The 26,452-nt window shown below is 42.7% G+C and overlaps 1 protein-coding gene across 2 annotated transcripts; it reads left to right on the forward strand.

The window, feature by feature from the left end:
* On the forward strand, positions 1-26,304 carry LOC132311493 (uncharacterized). 2 transcript variants are annotated; one of them, XM_059809406.1, is made up of 11 exons: positions 1-343; positions 798-986; positions 1,081-1,139; positions 2,020-2,085; positions 2,236-2,343; positions 2,755-2,821; positions 3,610-3,694; positions 21,781-21,941; positions 22,759-22,860; positions 23,813-24,035; positions 25,936-26,304. In XM_059809406.1, the coding sequence occupies exons 1-11, from the start codon at positions 305-307 to the stop codon at positions 26,067-26,069; spliced, it is 1,233 nt and encodes a 410-aa protein (XP_059665389.1). In that variant the 5' UTR covers positions 1-304; the 3' UTR covers positions 26,070-26,304. The 2 variants fall into 2 exon arrangements, with proteins under 2 accessions (XP_059665389.1, XP_059665398.1); XM_059809415.1 differs by having other exon boundaries at positions 825-986.
* Positions 26,305-26,452: the final 148 nt, after the last annotated feature.

Below are 26,452 nucleotides of genomic sequence, written 5' to 3' on the forward strand. Positions count from 1 at the left end.
AATATGATTGGCCAGTGAGTCACCTACAGGAAACGTACATAGCTTTGCACGACAGATCAGCAAGATTTTGGTCCATCTCTTCTGGGAATCTCTCGATTCCTCATTTTTTTATTGTTTTTCTTTGCACATTCTCACTTGTACTCTCTTTCAGAGCTGTAGAGCGGCCGATACAAATCATACAACCGACCTGTACACATAGTAACCGACCTGTACACACAGTGAGAGAGTGAGGAGAGAGAAAGTGGGGAGAGATTTCTTCAGATCTCTACTCTCTTTCCTTTCGATTCTCTCCTAATTATCAGAAATGGCGGACGAACCTTCGCTCACTCGCTGGTCCTTCCAGGTACTGATTCTCCTCTTCTTAGGTTTAATCTGTTTGGTTTGCGGAGTCAATGTGGCAAAGAAAATGAAATCAAACTTTGAATTTTAGAATTTTCGATGATTTCTCTCTTGTTTTGTATTCAGTTATGTGTTTCGTTGCAGAGATGATACGAGTGAAATTTTGAGTCGTCAAATTTCTTACTATTCATCCACTTAGTACAACTGTCTGGCTATTTTGGAAATCAAACCTACATTACATTAAACATAATTTTCAATACTTCATTTTCTAATATATACATATGTTTTCTTGGCAGCTAGATCGAGTGTTTTCGGAATTTTTTTTACCTCTTTATTGTTCTCGAAATTGTTTGTAGAGTCAAACATGATATAGGATCTAATTTGTTTGAATTATGATCTAAGAATTAAAATTGGATCAAGAATTATGCTTTGATGTAAGCTATGTTGTCCATATTTAGGATTTTAAGATATATTATGATTTTAAGTTTGGGAGGAAGAAGGAGCCCAAGGCAAATGATTCAGCAGCAAGCGGCCAAAATGCTGGTAGTGCGATTGCGAATGGGAGTGCTCTGCATGCAACTTCAGATGGAAATGGACATGTGAAGAACACATCCGACATGGCCATTTTTGAGCAGTATGCAAACCAGGTAGTCTGCATATGCTTCATTGCGGGCGTGGTAATGGTAAAGTTTAATCTGTATTGGCAAGCTATTTGAGATGCTTAATGTTGTTAAATTTCAGGACCGAGGGAGCTCAACTCACTCCAATGGAGTCTTATCTAATGGAGCCAGTGAGAGGCCGTATGATTTATCAACTCTTTTTTAATTTATTTGGTTTTTTGTGTAATACTTTGGTAGTTATTCGTAATGGAGAAACTCCTGATACACTTGTTGCTTTTTGGATCTCTTCCTTGCATCATAGAAAACTATTAGTTTTCGGTTTGGAAGAAACATATTTGTGCCATGAGTATTAATTAAGTAAATTTTACATGATAACTACCATATCTTGCAAAAACTGCAAACTACAATTGAACTAATGGTGGCAGAGTTCTTGACGATTAGCTTTTTGTTAAAGTATGTAATGTGTATTTGGACTCTAGATGCTCTACCTTTTAGAATTTAATGTTTAGGATGTTGTATGTTTAAAAGAATGAGCATGAAATATAACTTTTTATGTATAGTACTGATACACTCCATTTATGAGAGTAATATTGTCATTTCATTTATTAAAAAAGTCAAGTGAATTGCAAGTGTACAAAAAATGGATTGCCTAAATAATATACTATTTTTATTGAAGTTTCTAATTTAATACATTTATGGTCAATTATCATATTGCTGTATCCTCTTTTTCTCATGATTATATTGATGGACCTCAGATAATAACTAAATACTCTGTGCTACCCATGTCAGTGACTCAGGGACAAAGAAAGGCGTCATTCCTAGTATGACAAATCAGCAAACATAAGATTTTTGTTATTTCATTAAAATTATATGATGTAATAAATTTTTTAATTAGAATTCAAATTAATATATTCTAGTTTGAATTTGTAATTATATTGATGTACATCAACCATGTAAAATAGTTTGGTCAAAAACGAACTTCTTTGTTCTAAGTTGTTAAAACTGTTGGAACATTTTATCCCTCTTTGGAATCTACTGACATTTGATGTTCACTTTTCAGGCAAAAATCTCTACTTCCTCCTTTTGAATCCGCAGAAATGCGTAACTTAGCAGAGAGTTTATGTAGGTAAATGGTAACAACAAGTCCTCTACCCTTAGTAATAGCTGATATTGTTATTACATTCCATGCTGTCAATCTATCTACGAATTTTATTTTATAACAAACTGAATTCAGTAATGTAAATTTGCATATTATTTTATTTTGTTTCCTGTGCAGGGATATCATTCGTGGAAGTCCAGATGTGAAATGGGAAAGTATAAAAGGGTTAGAGAATGCCAAACGTCTACTTAAAGAAGCTGTTGTTATGCCAATCAAATATCCTAAGTACGTCTTGTTAGTGAACACCTAATGGATAAAGCTATTTTCAAAGCTGTTGAAATTTTATGTTAATCACATCATGCTTTTCCCTTCAAACTGATTTGCTTGCCTCTCTATGCTCGTACACAAATGATGTAATATAATGCTTTTTGAATCCCGTGTGTGTTTGCGTGTGCATATAAACATGTGCATGCTCTTGACGTGTTTTTATTTGCATTGAAGTAGTTCTGTACATGCTTACTCTTATTATCCATGAGATCCTCTAAATCCTCAATGATATTTGTCCTGTATGTTTAGATAATGTTCCATCTAGTTCCTCACCTATTTCTTGGTTTTAAGTGTTAGCATGTGAATTGCTCTTAGATGCAAGTACGAAATTTTCCTTTGACCGGTCCATCTAATTGTTCCCCTTTCTAGGTACTTTACTGGTCTTCTATCACCATGGAAAGGTATTCTACTTTTCGGCCCTCCAGGAACAGGAAAGGTTTGTATTTTTTGTCTTTTGTTGGTTTGTCGTGATCTTTACAAATGTTGGTTTTTAAATGAAGTTTCTTATCATCTTCATTTCCTTTACAAGGCTGTTTATCATATTGTTTTTGTTTAGTAAATGCATTGATGCTGCTAAAGACTCTAAATTCTCTACAATCTCAAATTGTCTGGAAGAAAAGTTACAGAGACATTCCTTAAAGAATTATTTCTTTGCTCGGAAAAGCCACTGATATGTCTGATTACTGAATTAACTCGTCAGTTGTATGTAGGCGCTGCAAATCTTGGTGGTGATAATCTAAATGGTTCCTTATATTGTTATTTATATGGTATGACTTCTATATATATGGTACATTTGCAGAAATTTCTACTACATAATAGTAATAGTCGATGTAAGGCTAATTAGTCTGTTGTTCCACATGAACCTTCCCTCTATTCATGCAGGCTGGTCTTTCTAGTAGAAAACATGTTTTTTAATGGTTTGGATGCATCGGAATTTTTACTGAACCCAATAATAATTCATGTTTCCATATTTTAGGCTGAACACAATATTCCAATTTGAAAGCAAAAAGTTGTATGATTGTTGTTCTGTGTGAAGAGATGCATGTAGAGGAGAGCTCTATTAAATAGACATTTCTTCATATATATTCAGCACTGTTAATTTTCCATTACTATCACCAAATCATTGCTTTGATCTAGCTTTTTTCTCTGGTTGATTCTTTTACATTAAATGATTTACCCTTTTGATCTTGCAGACTAAGATGAATCACCTTTTTTATATTACAGACCATGCTTGCGAAGGCTGTTGCAACTGAGTGCAATACCACATTTTTCAATATTTCAGCATCATCAGTTGTCAGCAAATGGCGTGGTATGTCTTAGACATTTTGTTCTAGTCAAAATGGATTACTTTCCATTTTCTTAATATCATATTTTTATTATACATGTAAGAATGCATGAAAAACAAGTGAATTTTAAAAATAATGGGCTTATAGAAAATCGATGAGTGTACTTTTGATGTTCCGTTATGTATGTTTTTTGCTAGATGACAATTTTTATTTTTCAATTGACAAATTAAAGTGGGTACAAGTGATGAACTAGAGGTTTGGATAGAATTTTTGAAATCAAGACGTTTAATAAGTAGGATTAAAATTGAACATAAGGAATTCAGTTTTAGCAAAAATTAGAAATCCTAGGTATAATGTGATATAGATTAAGGGTCAAAAGATATCGAATCATGGATACTTAGTTCAAACCTTTCTTTGATCAATTGAACATTTCTTCAATTGGCCGGGTGGCCACTGTTTACACTTTACGATCAAAACATGCCAAAACTACTTACAAATAATTCCATCATATTGTGTGGTCAACTACGTCTTATGTTGGTCCACTAAACTACCTATTAGCCATTCCGATACTTTGTTCTCTAAGTCACTTACCTGTACCTAGTGTGAATGACTAATTCATTAAAACGTAATTGTGTTTTAAAGCATAATTCAACTACGTCTTGTGTTGGTCCACTAAACTACCTATTAGCCATTCTGATACTTTGTTCTCTAAGTCGCTTACGTGTACCTAGTGTGAATGACTAGTGTGAATCACTCTAAAAGTCCCATCTCCAATTTTACACATGTCACTCTGATCTCAAACAATAAGATTAGCAACTCTTTAAAACATAATTTTACCAGTCTTGTTTATATAATTCACAATTTTTAGTTTATGGAACATGCCAACAGTTGCTACCATGCCTTGACGAACATATATATTAAAAAGAAAAGGGTAAATTCTATAAAATGATCACAAAATGAAAATGCGAATATTGAGATGTGGACACGCGGCAAGATCAGAAATGTTGAAATCAGAAAAGATTATTTGTGAAACGTTTAAAGTAGTAACAGCTAAGAGTGAAGACAAATGAGAAAAATCGAGTAAAATGGTTTAGACATGTGTAATGAGATGAGATCAAGAACTGCAAAAGGGAGGAAGATTGATGTGATCTTACATTGTTGGTAAGGATAGGGGAAAAGAAATATCAAAATTAACATAGGTTCGGATTAAAAAAAAATGATATGATTACTCGTGATTAGGTAGTTGAGGAGGCCCGAAGTGACATGGGCCGGATATGACTTGCAAACGCGACATCCGGTCCGTACAGATGGGTCAGGCCCATAGAAAGACACTGCCATATGGGCCGAACGCGAATAAGCCCATCAAAGATGACCAGAACTCATAGAGGAACGGGCCTAGATCCAGCAGTCCATCAACATTTGTAAATATCTATAAATAGGAGAAGTAATGGATAGAAGGGGGGAGATATTTTTTTTTTGGTTGAAATACAAGAATTCTAGAGAGAGAAAGGGAGGAGGAATTTCTTGCATCTTCAATTGGCGCCGTCTGTGGGAAGCGTGGAAGATTGATTGATCATTGATTAATATCGCGTGGATTCAGACCAATCCGTGGGAACGAAACTCGATCTTTGGGAGTTGGATCCAGATTTGAGCGATTGTGACCTACTCTGGAGGAATTTTAGTTCCTGTTGCTTTGGCAGAAGTGGCTTCAGATCTACGCAACAACGAGTTGTTCGATTGTGGCAGGATCTGACGGATTTAGAATTCGGACAATTCAGATCTCGTCAACCGTGAGCATAATTCGGAGAATTCGAAACCAAATCTGAAAAATTCCCACTCACGAAGCTCGGATCTACTCACGAACTTGAGATTAATGCCTTTACTCCGTTCAGGAATAATGATAGGTGAAAGCTCCAATCCGATGGAGGCTGTCCAGCAAACGAAGCTTGAGGAGTTGATGAACTTGATCGAGGCTCTCAAAAAAGAGAATGCAGAATTGAAAGCTGGAATGCAACATCAGCAAATACCCGCGGTTTCGCGTCCACTTCCGGCCGGTGAAGGATGTGTTCAATCTAATATCGCGCATCAAGGCGAGCAGGACGAGAACAATCAGTCAGCTCTCCACCGTGATGAAAGGAGGATGGATGATTTGCCGCCAAATGCTCGTCGAGTTGAGGATCACGAAGGATCGACTCACGTTGATCCGTGACATGAGCAGATCAGACAGAACGAAGCCATGACCTTCGATCCGCATCGGGAAAGGTTCAACCGAGAGGAGGTGATAGAGGTTGATCGCCGCCAAGTTGCGTCACCTTGGCAAAGAGAGCTCATAGAGGAACGGTCGTTCGATCCGTCCTACCGGCGTGGCTACAATCACTCATCGCGGTTCGGAGAGCAGAACCGTAGCTCACAGAGCTACCACTGGGCGCCAAAGAGAGAATGAAGCACTCCGATCCGCGGCTCGGACGGTTGATTCACCATTCACTGACGAGATCCTGAATGCCCCGCATCCAAGGAAGTTTGCTATGCCAGTCTTTATTCTGTTTGACGGAACAACTGATCCGATCGATCATGTGTACCATATCCAGTTGAAGATGGCCCTGAATACGGAAAACGAAGCTTTAATGTGCAAATGTTTCCCTACAAGCCTAGCTGGACCGGCGCTCAGCTGGTTCAAGAACTTGCCTAGGAGCTCTATTGGTAGCTTCCGAGACCTGTGCGATCGGTTCATAAGCCAGTACTATGGGACCAAGCGTCTGCCAAAGGACATCTCAAGCCTATTCACAATGAGACAGCACAAAGATGAACGTCTCCAGGCTTTTCTCACCAGGTTTAATCTCACTAAGAGTATGGTGATCGAATGCCACCCTTCTACAGCGGTTCAAGCTTTCAAGTTAGCCATGACACGTGGCACTCCGTTCCATACCAGTCTGGTAGTGAACACGCCGACGACTATGGATGAACTCAATGAAAGAGCCGACGGCTTTGTGCGCCTAGAAGAAGAGGAGGCAGCCAATGCTCGGACAGCGTCGCTCGTGTCGACCGAGGAAAAGTCCAAGGCAAAGATCAGGCAGAAGCAGGCTCAGCCGCAGCGTTAGACCTCCTGGAAGGCAGAAAAGAGGTCCAGGGAGGAAGAGCTGATCACTCCGCTGAAGGTCACTCTGGCGAGGCTATATCAGGAGAACAAAGATAAGTTTCATCCACCACTGCCAATTAGGCAACCCCTCGAACAGAGGGATCAGACTAAACATTGTGCTTTCCATTCCGATTTCGGTCATCAGACTAATGAATGCAGGAATTTGAGAAGGCAAGTGGAGATGTTGATAGCTAGAGGGGAGTTCGCGAGTTATGTTCAAGGCTCGGCGACAGAGCAGAATCGACCGATGGAACAAGTAAAAAGGAGTCATAAACAAAGCTCCCACAATTCACAACCAGTTCGTATAATCAATGCTATCCACGGTCGACCTGAGCCCAGCGAAGATTCAGATGAGCTACTCCGAGCCCGCCTACGGCAGGCGCAGATGAAGAAAAGGGTCAGCAGTGTGAATACTCTACACCAGCAGATCACATCGATACAGATAAAGTTCGACAGGACAGACCTGCAGCGTGTTCAAATCCCCCATGAAGACCCGTTGGTAGTCAGTTTGACAGTGGCGGACTGCCTGGTGCGCAGAGTTCTAATCGATCCAGGGAGCAGTGCGAATGTCATGCCGAGGGACACATTTGATCGGCTCGAGATTAAACCAGAGAGGCTCAAGCCCACTGGAAATCCCCTGTTAGGATTCGATGGCAAGAGGGTGGAGCCCGTCGGAATGGTGGAAGTAGAAGTTCAAGCTGCAGAACGAGCTCTTATGGAAACTTTTGTGGTTGTAGAGATTCACCCCTCGTACAATCTCCTGATGGGAAGAGGATGGATTCACAGAGTCCAAGGTGTACCCTCAACTTTGCATCAGGTCATGAGGTGCCTCGGACCCAATGGAAATAAGGTGATAGACATTCGTGGGGATCAGGTTGCAGCCAAAGAGTGTTATTCCGTCACACTAAAGTATGCTGGGAAAGGGAAGGCGCCCGTCCGATCGGCAAGCCCCAGATAGCAATTACAGGAACCTCCGCCCAAGCAGAACAGGGTGGAGGAGTCAGTTGACTTGACCGAAGAGCCCCTTCTGGATGTGCAGATCGATCAGTCCAGGCCAGAGCGAACTACCAGAGTAGGAATAAGACTGACCAGGGAAGAGCAGCAAGAGCTAGTTGACTTCTTGTCTCACAATGCCGATGTATTTGCATGGAGTCACCTAGACATGCCTGGAATTAATCCCTCCGTATCCTGTCATTCCTTGAATGTCAATCCCAATTTCAAACCAGTAAAACAGAAGCAACGAAGATTTGCTCCAGAACGCAACCAAATCATAGCCGAGGAAGTTGATAGGCTGCTTGATGCGGGATTTATCAGAGAAGTACACTACCCTGATTGGTTGTCCAACGTCGTTGTCGTGTAGAAGAAGAATGGGAAATGGCGAGTATGCATTGATTTCACCAATTTGAACAAAGTCTGTCCGAAGGATAGCTTCCCGCTGCCAAAGATTGATCAAATGGTGGATGCCACCACCGGGTATGAGCGTTTAACCTTTCTGGACGCTTATTCAGGTTATAATCAGATCCCTATGGACCCGGCAGATGAAGAAAAAACTTCTTTTGTAACCGAGCGAGGGACATACTGCTACAAAGGTATGCCTTTCGGACTAAAGAACGCGGGAGCAACTTATCAAAGACTTGTTAGCAAAATTTTCAAGGATCAAATAGGAAAGATTGTGGAATCCTATATTGATGATATGGTGGTAAAGAGTAGGAAGAAGGATGATCATCTGAAACATCTGCAAGATATATTTGATGTGCTGAGGCGATATGGGATGAGGCTCAATCCAACCAAGTGCTCGTTCGGTGTGAGTTCCGGTCAGTTTTTGGGACACGTGGTTAACCGCAGAGGCATCGAAGTTAGCCCCGCTCAAGCAGAGGCTTTGATTAAGAATGCCGAGCCAAAGACGATCAGAGAGGTGCAAGCCCTTACAGGACGAATAGCTGCATTAAGTCGATTCATTTCTAAGTTGTCAGACCGCTGCAAGCCGTTCTTTGACACGATTCGGAGTCATGGAAGACAGGTCTGGGGAGATTAGCAATAACAAGCATTGACCCATTTGAAGGAATATATGCAGAATCCACCAGTCCTGTCAGCCCCGGATCCAGAAGAAAAGTTATTTTTGTATCTTGGAGTATCTAGTGTTGCGACAAGTGCCGTTCTGATTCGTTGCAAGGAAGGGGTGCAACACCCGGTATTTTATGTCAGTAAAACAATGACCGAGGCAGAATGAAAATACTCGAAGGCCGAACGGGTGATACTTGCACTTGTAAACGCAAAAAGAAAGTTGAGGCATTATTTCGAATCCCACCCTATAGCTGTTCTAACAACTTTTCCAATCAGAGTGCTTATGCACAAGCCAGAACTCTCGAGCAGAATGACAAAGTGGGCCATAGAGTTAAGTTCATTTGACATAACATATGAGCCGAGAACAGCTGTCAAAGGACAAGCGGTAGCCGATTTCCTGCTAGAATGTGACTCTGAGGATACGGAAGAAGACCTTAGGTGCGGCTCTTGGAAACTTTATGTAGATGGCTCCTCTAACCAGATGGGGGCTGGAATTGGGGTTAAACTGCAAACCCCAGAGGGTACTTCTTTGAGTCAAGCACTCAGACTTGAGTTCCGAGCCACCAATAATGAAGCGGAATACGAGGCGTTGCTGAATGGGTTAAAGTTGGCCAGAGAGCTACAGGTCAGAAGTTTGACTATTTATAGTGACTCACAGTTGATTGTTCGGCAGGTAAATGGTGAGTACGCGACTAAGGATGACACGATGGAGGCATATCGTTCTGCTGTTCTGCATAAAGCCAAGGACTTTGCAAAGATTGAATTCATACAGTTACCGAGGGAACAGAACGCAGATGCGGACCGGTTAGCATGTAGTGCTTCGAGTTCTGGTGAAACATTGGCGAGGGTGATTCCAATAGGAATATTGACCCAGCCATCTATTTTCGAAGAACCTTTGGACTCTGACCCTTGGCAAGTCAATGTCATACCGTATGAACCGAGTTGGATTGACCCCATCATCACTTATATTAGAGATGACGTTTTGCCTATGCAAAGGGATGAAGCTAGGAAAATCAAAAAGAATGCTGCAAAATACGCCATCGTGCATAACCAGCTGTACAGAAGGTCCTACTTTGGCCCATACTTGAAGTGTGTCACCCCCGCAGAGTCGCAGCAGGTATTGCGAGCTATTCATGAAGGCGTATGTGGCAATCATTCTGGGGGAAGATCGTTAGCGCATAAAGCAATGACACAAGGGTATTTCTGGCCGAACATGTCAAGAGATGTGGAGGAGTTCTCTCGAAGGTGTGATAAATGCTAACGATATGGACCATTGATCCACCAACCACCTGTGGAATTGCACGTAATGGCCTCGCCATGGCCTTTCGCGCAATGGGGGATGGATGTGGTCGGTCCTCTGCCAACGGCAAGAGCTCAGAACAAGTATGTGTTACTGGCCACGGATTACTTCACTAAGTGGGTGGAAGCAGAACCATATCCACGCGTGACTCAGACTCATGTGAGACGATTTATTTGGAGCAATATTATCTGCCGTTTCGGCGTTCCAAGGTCAATAGTCATGGATAATGGCACGAACCTCGACAGCAAGCAAGTAAGAGAGCTGCTGGAGGAGTATGGAATTAATCAGAAGTTGGCTGCAGTAAGTCATCCTCAGGCCAATGGACAAGCAGAAATTACAAACAGAACAATTTTCGCCTGCGTTAAGAAGAAGCTGGAGGACCATAAAGGGAAGTGGTTGGATGAGCTCTCGAACGTCCTATGGGCTTACAGAACCACCCCAAGGCGGCCGACTGGGGAGAGCCCGTTTGCAATGGCATATGGTACCGAGGCGGTTATACTGGTTGAGCACTTGGTCCCAACTATCAGAAGCTTAGCATGGAGTCGAGATCAGAACGACAGAATGTTAAGATTGAACCTCGATATGATAGACGAAAGGAGGGATGCTGCAGCAATAAGGTTAGCATCATACCAGCAAGTATTGGCGAATAGTCACAACAAAAGAGTGAAACACAGAGATTTTGCCCCTGGCGATCTGGTTCTGAAAAGAAAGGTGGGGATAGTCAAAAAAATGATGCCACCCTAGGAAGGCCCATACAGAATTGCAGAAGTCATAGGCAAGGGAGCATATACGTTAGAGACCATGGCGGGAAGGTTGGTCAGCAAGCCCTGGAATGCCACGTCTCTGAAGAGGTACTACCAATAAAAGCTAAGTTTCGACTTTATTGGGTGTTGTTTGTTGTCAATCAAGTACGTATGAATGTGCAAATTCCTGAAATTTATAAAAATAACTTTCCTCTTCAATGGGTTTTTAAAAAAAAAAAAATGAAAAGCCAAGTGGCAAGTGGCATTCTAGCCGAGCGCCAGGCACTTAAGCAAGATAAGTGGCAGCTGGCACCATAAGCCGAACGCCAGGCACTTGCTAAAAAAATGAAAAGCCAAGTGGCAAGTGGCATTCTAGCCGAGCGCTAGGCACTTAAGCAAGATAAGTGGCAGCTGGCACCATAAGCCGAACGCCAGGCACTTGCTAAAAAATGAAAAACCAAGTGGCAAGTGGCATTCTAGCCGAGCGCCGGGCACTTAAGCAAGATAAGTGGCAGCTGGCACCACAGGCCGAACGCCAGGCACTTGCTAAAAAAATGAAAAGCCAAGTAGCAAGTGGCATTCTAGCCGAGCGCCAGGCACTTAAGCAAGATAAGTGGCAGCTGGCACCATAAGCCGAACGCCAGGCACTTGCTAAAAAAATGAAAAGCCAAGTGGCAAGTGGCATTCTAGCCGAGCGCCAGGCACTTAAGCAAGATAAGTGGCAGCTGGCACCACAAGCCGAACGCCAGGCACTTGCTAAAAAATGAAAAGCCAAGTGGCAAGTGGCATTCTAGCCGAGTGCCAGGCACTTAAGCAAGATAAGTGGCAGCTGGCAACACAAGCCGAACGCCAGGCACTTGCTAAAAAAATGAAAAGCCAAGTGGCAAGTGGCATTCTAGCCGAGTGCCAGGCACTTAAGCAAGATAAGTGGCAGCTGGCACCACAAGCCGAACGCCAGGCACTTGCTAAAAAAATGAAAAGCCAAGTGGCAAGTGGCATTCTAGCCGAGCGCCAGGCACTTAAGCAAGATAAGTGGCAGCTGGCACCACAGGCCGAACGCCAGGCACTTGCCATAAACACGCACACGACAAGGTTAATATAAAAAAAAAAAGAAGAAAAGGTATATATATATATTGAAAATGGGTTTGAACAGAGCGTAACACAAAGGAAAAAGAGAAAAAAGAGTTCTGTCATCTCATTCATGATAAGCATTGGAGTTACAAAAAATGAAGTATTCAAGTCACATTGTTACAAAAAAGTATGGAATCGAAGAGTCTGGAGGAGTCCTAGCTAGCTGCCCCAGTACCGACAGCCTCCTGGTTGTGCCGATCCGCCTCCTCGGTCCCGTCAGCCATCTCACCCTCACGAGGTGGGGAATCAAGATGAATAACAGAGTCGTTCTGCTGGGGGCCAACGTCAGCAGTGACTATGGGAGATACCACAGTTGACGAATGAGGAGCGGTTAGAGGCTGAACGGTAGGAGGAGCTGTAGTGATCCTAGAGGAAGCAATATCCTGACATTCATCAAATATGTGCTTCGCTTCGGTGGGTTCTGGGTCAACATAGACCCCCAGAGGATCAATCCCTAAATCCTTATCAACCTCATCTGGAGTTGAGCTGGTCTGTCCCTCAGTCGGAACTCGGTCGGAGAAACCTTCTCGGAATCCCTGAGCATATCTAAGAGCTCCGACTCTTGAGAACCGAGCATGAAGAGCCAGCATCCCACCGTTCACTCTGCTGATGGTATCAATCAGAGCATTGCGCTCGTCCAGAGCTCTCTTCTCAAAAGCCATCCGAGCAGACTGTTCATCAGCCAGAAGGCGCTGAAGCTCTGCCTTTTCGTCTCTGATTGAATCACGTTCAGTCTGCCAAACACTCTTCTCAAGCTGGAGGGCATCCTTCTCATCCTGAAGAGAGTCGTTTTCCTTCTTCAAGACATCTCTTTCTTGTTCGGTTTTTTCAAGCCGAGCCAATACCTCGGTATTCTTGCTGGCGAGAAGGTCGTTTTCCTTATTGGCCACCTCCAGGCTATCAGAGAACTTACGGGCCCTGGCGTTCCCTATTTCCACCTGCTTCTGCATAGCCATCATACCGAACAAAGTCTGCATAGATATACATTAATAATGGTTAAACCGATAGTCTGGTCGGACGAAGGCAAGACCAAATAGTATGAGAGGATTCATGAGTTGAAAAATAAAAGTCACCTCCATGGCAGATTGGGGAAAGCGGCTGAACACATCCTTTTGGGATAGACCTTTCGCCGCCTCAAGGTCTTTCGGAGTCCACATGCTCCTATAATACTCCATGGCGGTCTGGCCATCCTTTAGCATGGTCTCGTTCGGCTTCACGAACGTCCCATCCGTTCGGGTGTACCGAGGAGCCCATGGTGGTAAAGCGGGAAGAGAAGGAGAAGCTGAAGCAGAAGCAGAGGCACCAGCTGCAACAGGCCCGGAGGGGGCAGGAGCTCTGACTGGGCGATGCAAGAGAGCACTCGGCCCAGAGACTCGGGTCCTTCTTATAAGAGGTTCCTCCTCAGGGTCGACTCCACCGTCAGGATGAGGCCTTTTGCCTCGTTCTTTGTCCCGAGCGCCCCCAGCGGCAGCAGGGGCAGTAGTGATTTGTGGAGACGCGCTCGGGTTGGTAGCAGGGGTGCTGACAACAGAATCAATAGCCACCGTACTCGGGATGGTGTCAGAGATGGTGGCTGAGGAAGAGGCTGATGCAGGAGAGGAGGTTGCTCCAGCAGCAGAAGTGGCTGGGGGAGTATTTTTCCTCCTACCAAAGGATGGAATCTGAAGCCTGGTCATGGTATAGCCGAGGGATGAGAGCGCTAGAAGGTTGTCTGAAGTGATGAGGTCTGAGCAAGAAGGAATATCGTTCAGAACGTATTTCTTCAAATAATTACTCCTATCCCTGCAAACACTGTAGCTCAAGTCATCACAAGGTATGCCTAAGGAGCGACATAAGAAAGTACAAAAGCGAGGAACGCATGTTTCGCAGGGACAATCGTTTTTATGAGATTTGAATTTCTTATATGAGGAAACAGAGCAGACGCCAAAGGCGCTCGGGATTGGGTAATCCTCTGCAGCCGGCGAAGACCAGGCCCCACTAATGCCCACAATGTTATCCCTCCAACCCTTTTCAGATTTGATTGTATCCGTACATATGGACATCTTGTCGATCGGGTAGAGGTGGTAGAATGGCTCGTTAGTTCGGATCTTACTGACCTTATAACGGACTAACGAATCACGAATCAACTTTTGTCACGAATCAACAGTAGCATAACGGATATGATTCTAAAGAAATTGGGGTTTACCTGCAGGGGGGATATCCCCAGTCTATTGAAGACATAATTAAAGAAGGGGTGCAGAGGGAACCTAACGACATTCAGTTGAAGGTTTGAAAATAAAACTTCGCCGGGAAGAAGGCCGGCACCGGCCATAATATTAACATCCTTAGGGCAAACCCTAACTTGGATGTTGTCAGGAAGTCTAAGTCTCATACGAAGAACATCTAGATCTACAACCATGGCGGAAGTGATTGAAGGATCTAAAAGGGTAAAAAGAAGCCTGCCGAAAGTAAAAAGGAACAAAACTAACCTTTGAGGTAGAAAGTAACAAAGAGCACTGCAAGACCGCTGGAAGAATGACTCTTGAAGGATTTCACCGGAAGAAATTTAGCACTGTTCTAAAAAGATGAACGAGAGATTTGACTGATGATGGAGACGGTAAAAAGGTATGAAGTGGTATTCTAGAGCCTTATAAAGGCGAGGGGGACCCGAGGGCCGAAGCGTCAGGAAGGCGAGAAATTCATCGAGCTCCGGAACATTGATTCTGGATCTGACCGTCCGTTCCCCCATGTGGGTTTCTCGAGCCGTCAACGTCATGATGAGACGCCTTCAATAATTACCCCCTTATTAAACAAGGGGTAATTATGGGGGCAGTTGAGGAGGCCCGAAGTGACATGGGCCGGATATGACTTGCAAACGCGACATCCGGTCCGTACAGATGGGTCAGGCCCATAGAAAGACACTGCCATATGGGCCGAACGCGAATAAGCCCATCAAAGATGACCAGAACTCATAGAGGAACGGGCCTAGATCCAGCAGTCCATCAACATTTGTAAATATCTATAAATAGGAGAAGTACTGGATAGAAGGGGGGAGATATTTTTTTTTTGGTTGAAATACAAGAATTCTAGAGAGAGAAAGGGAGGAGGAATTTCTTGCATCTTCAGTAGAGTATAATGGAAAATTATGACTCATGTAGCTGATCTTCAATAGTTCGGACAAGGCTTGTTGGGTTTAGTTGTATCAGAACTCTATTTGATATTCTATGTAGCAAGTATTAATGTTCATGTGTTTGTCCAGACCTGTGGTTGTTTTTTATTTCCTCTTTTTTTTTTTTTTTTGATAAATAAAAGAATATTATTAAAAGACGCTCAAGAGGGGAGCGAAATCCAAGGAAATACAAAAGAGCACAAAGGACTCAAGCCTTCATAGAGGCCAAAAAATCAACAATTTCCCCCAACGATCTATGATCTCTCCCTGAAACCCAACAAAAAAGAGTTGAAATAATCGAGAATTTAAGCACCGAAATCGACATCGCTTTTCCTTCAAAGTATCTCCTATTCCTTTCAAGCCAAATACACCACCACACACAAAGCGGCGTAGCTCTCCACGCATCCTGACTGAGAGCCCCCACATGGCAACCTCTCCACATCTCAATCAACTCTCTAGTAGATCCTGGCATAACCCAATAAAACCCAAATAAGTCAAGCATCAAATCCCAACACTCTCTAGCCAAAGAGCAATGAATAAGAAGGTGATCCACAGATTCCTCATCACGAAGACACATATAACAACGATTGACCACCACCTGGCTTCTCCTTCTCAAATTATCCTGGGTTAAGATCCTACCCATAACCGAAGTCCACACAAAGAAAGCCACTTTGAGAGGAGCCTTAGAACGCCAAACAAACTTCCAAGGAAAACGAAAGAGAGGCACTTGAAGAAAGACCTCACCTCAAAACGCCCTTTGGAGTTTGTGACTCAATACCAACAATCCGAATCCTCCACCACAATCCTCTGGCGATATAACAACTCCAAGAGACGAATTGCCTCATCAATCTCCCAATCCTGAAAGGCACGCCTTAATCGAACATCCCAAACCAGTCTCCCATTATCAAGATGATAACAGTTAACCACCAAGGCCTGCCTATCCGAAGCAATCTTGTAAAGTTGAGGAAAGGCAAGAGAAAGAGGAGCATCACCACACCACACATCCTTCCAAAAACAAATCCTCCTCCCATCTCTAAGACGAAACCGAATGTGCTTGGAAAAATCATCCCAACCCTTCCGAATAAATTTCCAAACTCCCACCCCCCGAGGATTTCTAACTTCCAAAGAACTCCACCCTCCTCTCATCTCTCCAAAACGACAAGCCACAACCCTCCTCCAAAGCCAATGTCTCTCCACACCAAACCTCCACAACCATTTTCCAAGAAGGGCCTTATTAAAGGGCACCAATCTACGAAGACCCAGCCCACCATTCCGAATAGGCCTGCATACCTGATCCCATCTCACCAAATGGAACTTAAACTCTTCACCTCTGCCCCCCCACAGAAAATTACGCTGCAACCTCTCAATCCTCTCCGCAATTGAAGATGGAATCTGAAAGAGAGAGATAAAATAAGTGGGAAGGCTAGAGAGGGTACTCTTAATCAGAGTGACCCTGCCGCCCTTGGAAAGATACTGCTTCTTCCAACCTGCCAACCTTCTCTCAAATCTATCCACAACTGGATCCCAAATCCCCACACACCTCGAAGGAGCTCCCAGAGGCAAACCTAAGTAAGAAATGGGAAAAACACCAGTGCGACATCCAAGGATGTCAGCAAAAGTCTCAATCTCAGGAACCTCCCCAACCGGCACCAAAACGCTCTTGCCCACATTCACGTTAAGGCCGGAGACGACTTGGAACCAAATCAAGACACATCTCAGATATCTAATCTGGGACACATTCGCATCACAAAGAACCAGAGTGTCATCAGCAAACATCAAATGAGAGATCTCCAACTGAGAAGCAGCATCCCTGCCTACCCGAAAGCCTCTCACAAGACCCAAATCAGTAGCCCTTCGCATCAATCTACTAAGGGCCTCCATCACAAGCAAGAACAAGAAGGGGGAGAGAGGATCCCCCTGTCTCAAGCCCCTTGAGCTAGAGAAAAAACCGGTAGGAGCACCATTAACAAGGACCGAAAAGCGAGCATTGGAAATACGAAACTGAATCCATCTCCTCCACCTAACACCGAACCCCATCCTCTCCATCAAGTACAGAAGAAAGCTCCAACTCACATGGTCATACGCTTTCTCAATGTCCAACTTACAAAGAACACCCGGGACCCCACTACGCAATCTGTAGTCCACACACTCACTAGCAATAAGGACTGAATTCAAAATCTGACGGCCTCCTACAAAAGCATTTTGAGAGTCCAAAATGATACCATCCAAAACTTTCCTCAATCTAGAAGCGAGCACTTTGGCAATCAACTTGTAGATACAACCCACCAAACTAATAGGGCGAAAATCCCTCACAAAACTAATAGGGCGAAAATCCCTCACATCCAATGCCCCCCCCCCCCCCCCCCCCCCCCCCCTTCGGAATGAGAGCAATGAACATGGCATTCAAGCTTTTCTCAAAAAATCCCCGAGAATGGAAAGCATGGAAAGTGCCCATCACCTCTCCTTTAACCACCTCCCAGCAATCAAGAAGAAACCTCATGGTGAAACCATCTGGACCTGGGGCCTTATCCCCATTGCAGCTCTTCAAAACAATCAGCACTTCCTCCTCAGAAAAAGGCACCTCCAAACCCAAGCACTCCTCCTCAGAAATAGAGGCAACCTGCAACCCTTCAAGCAAAGGTCTCCACTCAACAGTCTCAAAGAACAACTTCTCAAAGAACTCTGAAATTCCTTTGCAGATGTCCTCCTCCTTACAAAGAGTAACCCCCTCAACCTGAATCCTCCCTATGTGATTTCCTCTTCTATGAGCATTGGCCAATCTGTGGAAAAATTTCTTGTTTCTATCCCCCCTCCTTGAGCCATAAGGCTCGAGATTTTTGCCTCCACGAGATCTCCTCCATGATAGCAATCTCAGAAAACTCGGCCTTGCACTCTGCCCTCCTAAGCTTCAAAGCTTCCACCAAATCCCCTTGACCCTCCATACGGTCAATAGCCGCAATCTCTGTAAGAACCCGATTTTTTCTCCATTCCAGATTCCCAAAGACCTCTTTATTCCAAGTCTTAAGATTCTCCTTTAAAAGACGCAATTTGCCTGCAAGCAGATGACTAGGGGTACCCACCACACCATACCCCTCCCACCAAAGACGAACCTGCTCAAGAAAGCCCTCAGCCCGCAACCACATATTCTCAAATCTGAAAGGAAATCGTCTACTGCACAACCCGCCACAATCCAACAACAACGGAACATGGTCAGAGATGGGACGAGGCAACGATGCTTGAACAACTTCCGAGAACCTCTCCTCCCACTCCCCCGACACAAGGAATCTGTCAATCCGGGAAAGGGTAGGAGGGGTACGGCCACTGGACCAAGTAAACAGCCCTCCAACCAAAGGCAAATCAACCAACCCGAATTCATCAATAAACTCCAAGAAAGCCACCATATCAGACATCCACCTACCACCCGTTGACCTCTCAAAAGGAGAGCGAACCACATTAAAGTCCCCACCAATACACCAAGGCAAACACCATCGACTTCTAGTCTCCCCCAACTCCTCCCAAAGCAAGTGGTGCACACCATCCTCCGAAGGACCATAGACACCCGAAAAGACCTAATTAAAACCATCCTCAACCAAAGCAAGAGCACAAGAAACGGAGAAGCGCCCCACCTAAGCCTCCACTTTAGACACCTCTCTGTTATCCCACATGATCAAGATGCCCCCCGAGGAACCAATAGCATCCAAAGCAATCCACTCCACAAATCTCCCACCCCAAAGACTCCTCACAATCCTATCAGACATCGAAGAAAGTTTAGTCTCTTGGAGACATACCACATGACCCCGACCTTTATGAATAACCGACTTCACCACTTTCCTCCTAACCGGATCATTGAGACCCCGGACATTCCATGAAAGAATTTGTAACTTCATAGGGAAACACTTTAGAAAGCAAACCCTCCCTTCCTTCCACCACCTCTCCCTCCTGATCTGGATCCCCTATTTCTCCTTTCATACGTGATAAAATCATTGGGGCTTTGCAACACTGTCTCCCCTCTCTCCTCCTGCAACCTTATCTTACCACCTGCTTTTTCCTGAAAATGAGAATTGAGGACATCATTAAACAAACACAGAGCCTCATCCACTCTACCCTCAAAAGAAACCCCCAACAAAGGACCCACTTCCAATCCCTTCTCCCTTACCCACTCCTCCTCAACATCATTCACTCCGACAACATTTGAGTTGCTAACCCAATTACCCCCAGGCGGAACAACAGCCAAAGGAACAGCCAAATTCACTGCTTGTTCCAAGTCTTCCCATGGAATCATGCCCAAGTCACCATCCAGAGAAGAACCTGCAGCTCCCTCCCAATCATCAAGAACAGAAGAGGAATGCAAGCAAAACTGTGAAACAGGCTCCTCCTCTGTCAAAACTCCTCCTGAATCACCAAGAAAGCCTTTCGACGCCAAATGGTCCCGTATCTCCTTCAACAGAAAGGCAGCCGTAACATCATCAAGCTTCACCTTCACATCCCGACCAACACAAACTGTAACTCCCTCGCACGAACCTTCACCTTGCCGAGAGAAACCAAGTCTAAACCCAGAATCACCATCCTGTCTGTCCACAAGAACGGAGTCCCTCTCACCCTCCGATTCTTTAGAGAACGAAGCAAAAGCTGTCCCACCCTTCACCTTTTCCAAAGACATTGTCGACTCCCCCAAAAAAGGAGAAGAAGAAGAAGAGAAACACGGTTTAATAGGAGAAGAACCAGAAGGAATTGAAAACATACCCAATTCAAAACCGGATTGCGAAGATACCACCCATTTTTGCTTATCCTTTCGTGACCATTTCTTACGAAAAGCGGGAAGGATCACCTTTTTCTTCGGCAACCGACGTCTCAGGACCGGAACCTTCACTCGCCGATCAACATTCGTTCTCGTTTTCATCGACCCAGCAACACAAGGAACTCTATCATCTCACAAGGAGGGCAAGGGCTCAAATCTGTTAGACACCGGCCCGGATCCACAACTCGGCCTACCTTTTAATCCCACAGACCCGTCAACATTAACTTCTTTAGAAGGCTGGACGCTCGGCCCACCAACCACAGCACAAGGAACTTGCACATCACATCCAGATCCCAAAGAAACAGAACTAGGCCTCTTAGAAACTGAAATAGGCCTTTCAGGCCCAACAAGCGGCCCAACAGACTTAGGCCCACCATTGCAAGAGATAGTAGCCTTGACACCAAGCCTTCCAACAGGCCCAACTGCATGGGAAGCCAAATTTGAAGTGAAATTTGAATTGACCGTGGGGACAGCTGGTCTCCATTGGGAACGGACAAATCCTGAGCGCCAACCACGTGGACGCTCTGAAAACCTCTCTCTCCCACGCGCCTGATGTGTGGGGAAACCACCTCTTCGTCTTGATTGATCCCGTTGCTGCACAAAAGTCCGACCACCAAATCCGGCGAAACCTCCGCCCCACTGCGTCATTCGAAGCCCACCATTCCGACGGCGATTCTGTAAAAAAGGAAGCCCTTCCTTCCGCTTCTGATTGAATATCCGTTTAAAGCACTCCGAATTACGAATTCAAAGTGTGTCCCTCCATTCTTTCCATACCTGGAATTCTGCCATTCCTTTTTTCCCCATGGATTCCCACCGCAGCCATTCTTTCTCCTTAAGCAAGTGCGAACCATCACCCCCTTCCAAGCTATCTGTCGTTGGAACAAGCTCGGGAGGCTTCTCCTCCCAAATAAACACCTTATAGCAAAACTGATCATCGTGAATGAACACAAACGGAGGGCAAACCCGACCATCAGCGACTGTAATACGGACTCTTTCAGCGTCCAAAGCTTCATCAGCTTCCACCCAAATAAACCCACCACAAAGATCACCAACTGTCACGAACAAAGCATGACACCAGAGATGGAGAGGAAGACCGTACAGCGTCACCTTCTTCAGCCCCTTCTCTTTCAACACTTCCGAGCACCCAACCCTAAAGCTCCAAGCCTCCAAACAAAGAGATGCCGTACCCCAGTCACGGCGACCCCCTTTAAGAACACGAGAGGCTTCCGTCGATGAGGGAAACCGGAAAAGCAACAAAGAATCTGGTAGAGTTGAGATCGTCACTCCTGCGGAGATCTTCCAAGTACGCTCGGCCCAGGCTGTTGCTTGGTGCACTGGTGAAAGCTGATGCCTCAGTTACTGTTCACAGCCTCAAACAGTGCATCGAATCCTAGTCAACTCCTACCTATTGGCCTTAGTTTAGAAATAAAAATCACAAAATATTTGCTGCCCATAGATTCCTGTGCACTTTTTTTGTACTTCCTGCACCCTATCGGTCCCTAAGTGGAGCCAATTCCAATCCATTTTTGTCTACAAACCCCTAAAACCTTTCTTTATTTTATTGAACTCAAAATATCCACGCATTTCTTAGTCGAAGCACAACATAAAACCATTATTTTTTATTTCCCAGTGCTGTCCTGTATCAAGACAATTGTTTATAAGGAAATTAGATGATTCATAAGATCTAACATTCTTTGCTAAGAAAAGAACTTATGATAGATATTCTGTCAAAATTAAATGTTGACAGATATGCAGTGCATCACACTTCTAACTTTGTATAGCATTACAGGTGATTCAGAGAAGTTAATAAAAGTGTTGTTTGAGCTTGCGAGGCATCACGCACCGTCAACTATATTTCTTGATGAAATCGATGCAATCATTAGTCAACGTGGTGAAGGACGCAGTGAGCATGAAGCAAGTAGGCGATTGAAAACTGAGCTACTCATACAGGTGACATCTGTTTTTTAGAATTGCAATAATAATATATAAAAAGCATGCTTATGTAGAACTGAAATACAACTCTTTCACATATAAAAACAAAGCACTAAAAACATCAACGGGTGCAACACTGAACTGGAAATTACCTTAACTAGATATCACACGTTATATCTTTAAGATCCTGTGTAGAGGATCTTTTTTGTCTATTTTGTTGCTATTGTTGGAGCAAAGGCCTTGTAGCATGAAATGAGTGACACCGTGGACTCAGTTGTAGAAATTCCATTTTATGTAATCCATAGAAGTAAATCCTCTCCACAGCATTCATCTGATCTACACAATTCCATCGAAAGCAATACCACGGGAGTACTATTTTTTGATTAGTTATCCCTATCTGAATAACAGCAATTACAGAAATGTTGTGCGCTCTAGGTACTCCTATGTTAGCTTTTTTTGGACATTGAAAACACACTTGTATGAGTCTGAATAACAGCAATTACAGATATGCTGTGTGCTCTAGGTACTCCTATGTTAGCTTTTTTTGGACATTGAAAACACACTTGTATGAGTGTGTTGGAACCAACTATCATTATCCTCACATTTTGAGGTCATTGTTCAACACTGACACCTATGTTAATTTATATTTCACATCATATGTGTGGCTCATGCTTGTGGACATTCCTTGCCATGGTATCCGGTACTTCTAAAAAGATTTTGCTATATGATGTCTCTATAATAAATCTGCATTTGGTGCACAAGTAAATCACATAAAAATTCATATATGATTTCATCTCTACTTTCACAAAAATTAATGGCTAGAGTTAGACTGCAGATGGATGGTTTGACGCGGACAGATGAGCTTGTTTTTGTTTTGGCGGCAACAAATCTTCCTTGGGAACTAGATGCTGCTATGCTCCGACGTCTTGAGAAGCGGGTATCCTTTTGAGAGGCTAATTTATACTTCCTTTCTGCATTGAGTGGTTCTATAGTTTAAATGTTAATTGACAAGTTTATGTGTTTTATAATGAGCTTACTAACTGTGGGACAAGTCCTAATTATATTAATACAAATCATATTCTTACATGATGTGAGTGACTTCTTTGCTGCCGTGTCATACGGCTGCTCATGCAATTCATATAAAAAGTCATGAAAAATCTATAAACACAAGTTATTGGCATGCAAAAGTGGGAGTTGATTGACTGCTTGAGAAATTTCATTGTTGAAATACTTATCTGCTCTAAATTACCTTATTTTTTTTATATATAAAAAAAAAAAAAAAAAAGTGCTATTTGTTTTTTTATTTTCTCAAAAAAAGAAAAATAAAAAACAGGTTATTGTTATGCACAAAGTGGAAGTTAACTGATTGCTTGATAAATTTCATTGTTAAATTACCTATATTTGAAACAGCTTTATCTTTTTATTTTTACTTCAAAGGAACAGAATAATTAGAATCTTTGATAGTGTCAGTTTTATGATCTGGTGTTTGTACATGAGAAATTATTACATGGTCCCGGGCAAATCACGTGTTGACACATACGCAAATGTGTCAGCTTTATTTCACTTTTTGCTCATGTGTCAACACGTGATTGGTCGGGACCAATGGTCCCGGGACCATGTTATAATTTCTCGTTCGCTTGTAGACGCTTCACTTACTCATGGCACAAAATATGTAAGGGTTGGTGGTGTTCCCAACATTTTTACTCTCTCTTTTTTTTTTTTTTTTTTTATTTTCCTAAGCACATTTTTACTCCTTTCTCACAATTTTAATTGAAGTTTTAGTCCAATAATGGTCTTACATTCTATGGATGAGAAAATTGCACAACATTTCAGCTTATATTAAATATTGAATATTACATATTGAACAGTTCTTTTAACCATGATATAAGATCCTTGTACCTCTCCCGGAACCAGAAGCAAGAAGAGCAATGTTTGAGGAACTATTGCCATCTACACCAGGTGAGGAGGAACTTCCATATGATATATTGGTTGAAAGGACAGAAGGCTATTCAGGTTCAGATATTCGGTTAGTGTGCAAAGAGGCTGCCATGCAGCCACTAAGAAGAGTAATGGCATTACTTGAAGAAAACCAAGAAGTTGTGCCTGAGGACGGTACGTCACTCTAAAGATTTCATTTATATGCTAGTTAGATACTTAATTACTTATGGAACTGCTCCTCTTGTGAACCGAAGGATGACCTACTTTCTTGGGAACCATGTTCTTGATTTATTTCTTCCCTTCTCTACATTCATTTATCCATAGGGCATTCTCTTTTGTGTAGCATTTGAAAACACAAATTAGTAGTGTTACTCGGAGTCTTCTTGACGGAAATACACACACACACACACACACACATTTTAACAACTTTGAAAACATGTAGACTCACTTAAGTAAAATGCTACTAGAAAATCCCAGTCAACTTGTTTCAAATCCTGTGTGAAACACTATAGACAGATTCAATATCCATGGGATGTCCAATCACTCCATATATGCATACCTTTAGATGCATAACCATGGCTTGAGATAATTCGTGCTAGTTGGATGTTTTAAATTTTTGAAGAACTCTCTACTTTCTTTTTAGCCCACAGGATTTGTTTATGTCTATCGTTGGCCTAAATATTTCTTGACGTAGTTCATATTCGAAAGCAATTTGTTGCACAGTTCTAATTTAATATAAAATTGGTCCGCTAAAACATAGTAACAGGGTTGTCATGAAAGTTGTAGCTGGAGCCTAGACAGGGGGTAGCTATATAAGGAGACAACATAGTGTTACTTGTTACAGTCCTACAGATAATATTGGAATGATATGTCACATTTCACTGTCATGAATAGAGAATACTCTCCTTGATTGAACATGTCCTTGTTAAGTTTATTTTTGGATTTCATTTTTATAATTGTTCTTCTATTTCTCTTCCGCTTTCTAAGAGTGGTGCGCATGTTTGAGGACTAGCGTGTGTGTCTACGTGAGCTATTTCTTTGTGTAATCATGGCTTGAGATACTACGTGTGTGTTTGTTATAATCATTTGAAAAATACTCATATTTCCTCCTTTATTCCCAAATCATCTTTCCTTTTCTTTGATATGATTTGATATTGTCCATCTTTGGCAAAACAAAATTCAAAATCAATGTGCTGCACAGTTTCAATTTGGTTCACTAAAATATAGTAACAGGGTTCTCGCGAAAGTTTAAGCTGGACTCCCGAAAGAGGGTAGCTATATCAGGAGACAACATAGTCTTAAATGTTATAAATAATGACAGTAATGACATGGCACATCTACCTGCTATGAATAGAAAATCCAGTCTTTAATAGAACATGTCCATATTAAATGTATTTTTGTAATTTACTTTTATCTATTATTTCTTTGTGTTTTTTTCCTCTGAGAGTGGTTGATAGGCTATTTTGTCTGGACATGTGTGTTTGTTTTTTTTGGTTGACGGGGAGCGTTCAGGAAGCACAGGAGAGAGACCAATCCTTTTGCCTAGTTAAAGAGACTGCTGTTGTGAAGTGGCATTAGTGCTTACATACTTGGTGGGTCACTGCTGAGTTCTAAATCTTAAGATTTGGAATTGAGTAAGAAGGGGGAGGGTGGAATCATTGTTTTTAAAGAATTTCTGGAACTGGTTTGGTTAATTTAAGCTTTAAAGGGAACACTTGAATTGTTCGTCCTCAATTATATAACTTGGTTCCTTTTCTAGAGCTATTCTCGGTATAATTTCTGATCCCAAGTCCTTTCATATGTTTTTGTATCTTCAGTCTTCGCAAGCGAGACAAACAAGTCATGCATGGTCTTGTACATAGTCTAATTATCAGACGACTTCATTATCCCTCCCTAATAACAAGAAGAAAAATAAATGAGCAAAAAAAGCAACACACGCCCTCTCAGATGCACCTCCCACACCTGAGGAGTTGTTGGGAAAAATCTGAACATTTTTTCTTCTTTAAAATACAAGTTATATTAATCAATTTTCAAGCACTTACAAGATACTGAAAGATTGATAATTGGTGTGCAGAATTGCCAAAGGTTGGTCCAATCAAACATGAAGACATTAAGACGGCTTTGAAGAATACGAGGCCTTCTGCTCATCTTCATGCTCACCGTTATGAGAAGTTTAATGCCGATTATGGCAGTCAAATACTCCAATGAAGGCATGCAGTTATATAGTTCTGAACGGTTAAATTTCTCTCCAAACTTTACCACAGTCATTCATCATTTCCATCTTAGAGAATTTTAATTGGTGTTCTCATGTCGAGCTAAATTATTACTTGTATTTTTTATTGTTGTTTCTGCTCTATCTTTGTGAATAGCTAGGCTCTCCGATCTCAAGTATTTTTCATAATTGATATCCCAAAGAGTTTAGTAGGTGTTTCAATTTAAGAAACCAAGTCTGCAGTTATAGAGGAACATAATGTAGAGGAAGAAATTTTGAATGTATCTGTCCCTACCTTGAAATGTTTTGGGCGGGTACCTCCGGAATTATCACAATTTTATTAAGTTTGTTTCCTACATCTACAAAGATTCATTTCAGG

Source organism: Cornus florida, unplaced genomic scaffold (assembly GCF_030987335.1).
Source record: "Cornus florida cultivar Cherokee Brave unplaced genomic scaffold, ASM3098733v1 CherokeeBrave_3.0.0_Hap2_Chr01, whole genome shotgun sequence".
NCBI lineage: Eukaryota > Viridiplantae > Streptophyta > Magnoliopsida > Cornales > Cornaceae > Cornus > Cornus florida.

What these genes read in the sequence shown, in the direction of transcription:
- LOC132311493 (XM_059809406.1), top strand. Translation starts at nt 305, where the DNA reads ATGGCGGACGAACCTTCGCTCACTCGCTGGTCCTTCCAG. An exon ending in AATGGAGCCAGTGAGAGGCC is followed by an intron (nt 1,140 to 2,019) that starts GTATGATTTATC and finishes TTCACTTTTCAG; the next exon opens with GCAAAAATCTCTACTTCCTC. An exon ending in AGAAGTTGTGCCTGAGGACG is followed by an intron (nt 24,036 to 25,935) that starts GTACGTCACTCT and finishes ATTGGTGTGCAG; the next exon opens with AATTGCCAAAGGTTGGTCCA.